Below are 4,950 nucleotides of genomic sequence, written 5' to 3'. Positions count from 1 at the left end.
ACAAAACACTTATTTATGTTCGGAAGTAACTAAAAAGACTTTACGAGCTATGAACTTTTTCAGTAATATAATATAGCATAACAATTGGTTAATAACTTTAAAATAAAGTTAAAGAAAAGGGTAAATCTTTTTGTAGAAAGCCGAAAAAATAAATTGTAAATACAGATGGGGAATTATTATTTAATGCATTCTCATTTCCACCAGCGGTTCCTCTCTCTCTCTCTCTCTCTCTCTCTCTGCATTAAACCTTGACTGGTTTCTCTCTCTAGAAAAGAGCCACCATCATCGAGCTAGCCCACTAGAAAAGAATGAAAACAAACTCACCTCTTTCAATACCAAACAACCCATTTCTCAAAGTCAATTTAATACTTCTCTCGATCTGTGTTGTCTTTTAATGTTATCTCCTTTTTCTTACTCTTCAAATTTCAAAAACGGTGCCAGATTGAAACCCTTGTTCACAATTTCTTCATTTCTGCTGCCTCTTTCCGTCTTGCTTGGTATGTGACGCAATCCGGAGTGAGAAAAAGAATGAATTTGGAACTCAGATCAAGAAATCTCCATTTCTCAAATGAGATTTTTCGATAAGCCCTGAAAATTTACCAAATTGTGCACCTTTTTCGTGTTCTTCTTCGGTGTTTGTGTATTTCAGTTTATTTATAATCGGAGATGGTTGCTGTATCGGAGGTATGGGTAGTTGTGATTATACTTGTGTTTTCTCTTCAAAGTCAGGTTCTTGTGATTTCACAGAATGTGACATGCAATTCCGATGACCTGAGAGGATTACGGGGTTTCATGAGCGGATTGGAATCGCCAATTGTCGGGTGGTGGCCTACCAATTCGTCATCTTTTTCCTCTTTTAATTGCTGCAACTGGGTGGGCATCACTTGCAATTCTTCTTCTGGTAGGATTGTTGCATTAGAAGTCCAAAAGAAAAGATTAACCGGTAGTTTCTCCGATTCTCTATCTAATTTAGATCAGCTTCAAACCCTTAATCTTTCACGCAATTTCCTTAAAGGCCCTCTTCCAATTTCCCTTTTTCATCTCGCCCATTTGAAAGTGCTTGATTTGAGTTGTAATCGGTTCAATGGGGTTTTACCGGTTAACATCAATCTGCCTGCACTTGAAGAATTAGACATCTCTGATAATACCTTCAGGGGTTTCCTCCCTTCCGGTTTATGTGTCAACTCCACCGGAATTCGTGTTCTTAGATTTGCTGTGAATTACTTCAACGGAACTATTCCGCCTGAATTCGAGAATTGCACTTTCCTTGAACATCTGTGCGTGGCTTCCAATCTTCTTTCAGGGGATATACCGGAGTTCTTACTCAGATTACCAAGATTACGGGAATTAGCTCTTCAGGATAACAGGTTCATCGCCATCAACGGAATCGGTAATTCCTTCAGTCATCTGGTTCGTTTGGATATTTCATCCAACAGGCTCTCGGGAAGTATACCCGATTTCTTCCGTAGCTTTCCGAATTTAAGTTATTTCTCAGCCCATTCCAACAATCTGTCCGGAGGAATTCCTCCATCGTTGTCAAATTCACAGTCAATTTCTTCCCTCAGTTTGAGAAACAATTCTTTAAATGGTTTAATAGATTTCAACTGTTCCTTGATGGTTAATCTTACCTCACTTGATCTGGGCACAAATCACTTTTCGGGTACAATACCAGATAATCTTGCATCTTGCCAAAACTTAAAAGCTTTAAATCTCGCCAGGAACAGACTCATAGGCCAAGTCCCAGAAACTTTCAAGAATTTTCCTTCTCTTTCTTACCTTTCGCTTTCTAATTGTAGTCTCAATAACCTCTCAAACTCTCTCAAAGTCCTCCAACACCTCCCAAATCTGACCGTTTTGGTTCTCACCATGAACTTCCATACCGAAGAGCTCCCACCTGATGATCATCTACAGTTCAAAGCACTGAAAGCTCTTGTAATCGCCAATTGCAGGCTCACAGGTAGCATTCCGCCATGGCTGAACGGTTTATCACAGTTGCAGTTACTGGATTTGTCATGGAACCACTTGACCGGTTCAATTCCGGCTTCTTTGGGTGATTTTAGGTCTCTTTTTTACTTGGATTTATCAAACAATTCCTTGTCGGGAGAGATTCCCAAAAGTCTGACGCAATTACAGAGCCTGATTTCACGAGATATTTCATTAGAAGAACCCTCACCGGATTTCCCGTTCTTCAAAAGAAGAAACATGAGCTCTAGAGGATCAGCGGTGCAGTACAATCAGATCATGAGCTTTCCACCGTCAATTGACCTAAGCAGCAACCTCCTCTCCGGCGAAATACCCCCTGAATTTGGCAACTTGAAAAAACTACACGTTTTGGATCTGAAACAGAACCATTTATCAGGTACGATTCCGAGTTCTTTATCAGGGATGAGAATGGTGGAGACGCTTGATTTGTCATACAATAATCTCACCGGAACAATCCCTCCATCTTTGGTGAATCTAAGTTTTTTATCCAAATTCAGTGTCGCTCACAATAATCTCAGGGGTTTTGTCCCTAATGGAGGTCAATTTTTAACGTTTACAAACTCAAGCTTCGAGGGAAATCCCGGTTTATGTGGGGAGGGGCGTGGAGTTTACACCTGTAACACTAGAAGACTCCCTGTATCATCGATTAGAAAATCAAAGAAAAATATCGGGAAAATTGTTGGAATGGCTATTGGGATTTGTTTCGGGACATTATTTCTTCTCGCTCTGATGTTCATGGTGGTTGTTCGTGTAACCAGTCGACAAGAAGTTGACCCAGAAAGAGACGAAGAAGATGAAGATGATGATGGAAACAAAAACTTTGAAGAATCAAAACTAGTTCTTTTCCACAACAACAAATCAATGTCAATCGATGATCTATTGAAATCAACCAACTCTTTCGATCAATCAAACATAATTGGATGTGGCGGTTTCGGTCTCGTATTCAAAGCCACACTTCCCGATAACCGGAAAGTCGCCATTAAACGTCTCTCCGGCGACTGTGGTCAAGTTGATCGGGAGTTTCAGGCGGAAGTGGAAACCCTCTCAAGAGCACAACACCCGAATCTTGTCCTCCTTCAAGGCTATTGCAAACACAAAAACGAAAGACTTCTTATATACTCATTCATGGAAAACGGTAGCTTAGACTATTGGCTACATGAAAAACCAGATGGCCGGTCAATTCTTGACTGGAACACTCGCCGGAAAATAGCTCAGGGAGCCATTAGAGGTCTGGCGTATCTCCACCAATCTTGTGATCCCCATATCCTTCATCGTGATATTAAATCAAGCAACATTCTGCTAGATGAAGATTTTGAAGCCCATTTAGCCGATTTTGGTCTTGCAAGATTAATTCTACCTTATGATACTCATGTAACGACTGATCTTGTTGGGACATTGGGTTACATTCCACCTGAATATGGTCAAGCTTCTGTTGCGTCTTACAAAGGAGATGTCTACAGTTTTGGGGTTGTTCTTTTGGAGCTTTTGACAGGGAAGAGACCGATGGATATGTGTAAGCCTAAAGGGAGTAGAGATTTGATTTCATGGGTGATGCAAATGAAGATGGAAAAAAGGGAGAGTGAAGTGATTGATTCGTTTATTTTTAATAAAGATCAAGATAAGGAGATGTTATTGGCTCTTGAGATTGCATGTGTTTGTTTAAATGAATCACCAAAGTTAAGGCCTTCGACTCAGGAGCTGCTTTCTTGGCTCGATAATCTTCAACTCAAAACACAGTAATAACATAATATGTTGGGGTGTAAATATGATACATTTGAATTCGAGTAAAGTTTTAAAGATTTTCATTTTTTTTTTTAATTATTGAGTATTGTTGGTTTGTTATTGGTGTCGATTTCTGTTTTTGGGTTGTAGAATTTGATCTCTAGTGATACGGGTCCATTAAAAGGTACGATTTTTCTTGCAAATGTGATTCCAAAGGTGGCGGGTCAACGTAAACACCCTGGTTTGGCGGAAACTAAAGTCAAACTTTTCACCAAAAAAGTCACATGCATCTTTCAAATGTATACCTTCATCCACATCCACACGACTAAAGTACAATATTAAGGGTTTTATATCGTCCATAAAAATACCACCGATTTAGGCCATCTCCATTGATTGAATGTCAACTTGCAAGGCTATCCGATATGACTAAATTTGGATAAATAGCTATTATAATATAGCTACCTTTTAACAAGATGCAAAAGTAGAACATCATCTTTGTAATTTTGAAATTTTCAAATCTATAAGGAAGTTTTGACTTTCATTGTTTTCAACTTTGTTTAGTAGAACATCATCTTTGTAATTTTGAAAATTTCAAATCTATAAGGAAGTTTTGACTTTCATTGTTTTCAACTTTGTTTTGTTTTTCTATTTCTCTTATTTTCTTACCTAAGGTCATTATCATCAATCTTCTTTCTTGCTACACATTTGTAATTTTGAAAATTTCAAACTATAAGGAAGTTTCGACTTTCATGTGTTTTCAACTTTGTCTTTGTTTTTCTATTTCTCTCTTATTTTCTTCCTTACATCATTTGTCATCATTCTCTCCTTTCGTGCTACATATTAACCATTTCTTTTTCCTTTTTGTAGTTCTTTTTCTTTGTCGGTTGAAAAAAAAATATAAATTTATATCATTTTAATGGATATAACATGGACAATAAGTTCAAAATTGATTACGAATAACAATTTTGTAACTCATGAACACGTTTGAACTCATCCTAGTTCAAACTTTTAGATTTTGAAGAATCTTTTATCAAAAAATATAGTTTCGAAACTTATTTTTCTGTTAAAAAATCAAAATTCAAAAGATAATTTAAAACTAGTTAAATTCTTGATTTTTTTAATTATTTACGAAGTTTGTAAGAAAGGTAGATTATTTTGTTTTGTCTATTTATAGAAATAGTGATTTTCCTAAATTTACTCCTTTCGTTTATAAATTAATTTATTTATATTTATAATTACAGTGTA

General features: G+C 37.1%; 1 protein-coding gene across 1 annotated transcript; it reads left to right on the top strand.

Moving 5' to 3' along the window:
• Positions 1-211: 211 nt before the first annotated feature.
• Positions 212-3,801, top strand: PSKR1 (phytosulfokin receptor 1). Its single transcript, XM_079029839.1, has one exon. It carries the CDS (start codon positions 667-669, stop codon positions 3,721-3,723), a length of 3,057 nt encoding a protein of 1,018 aa, XP_078885965.1. The 5' UTR covers positions 212-666; the 3' UTR covers positions 3,724-3,801.
• Positions 3,802-4,950: the final 1,149 nt, after the last annotated feature.

Source organism: Lactuca serriola, chromosome 3 (genome assembly GCF_051521515.1).
Source record: "Lactuca serriola cultivar US96UC23 chromosome 3, Lser_US96UC23_V15, whole genome shotgun sequence".
Lineage (NCBI taxonomy): Eukaryota > Viridiplantae > Streptophyta > Magnoliopsida > Asterales > Asteraceae > Lactuca > Lactuca serriola.
Note: the sequence above shows the minus strand (reverse complement) of the source record. Positions and strands in the feature narration are given on the sequence as shown.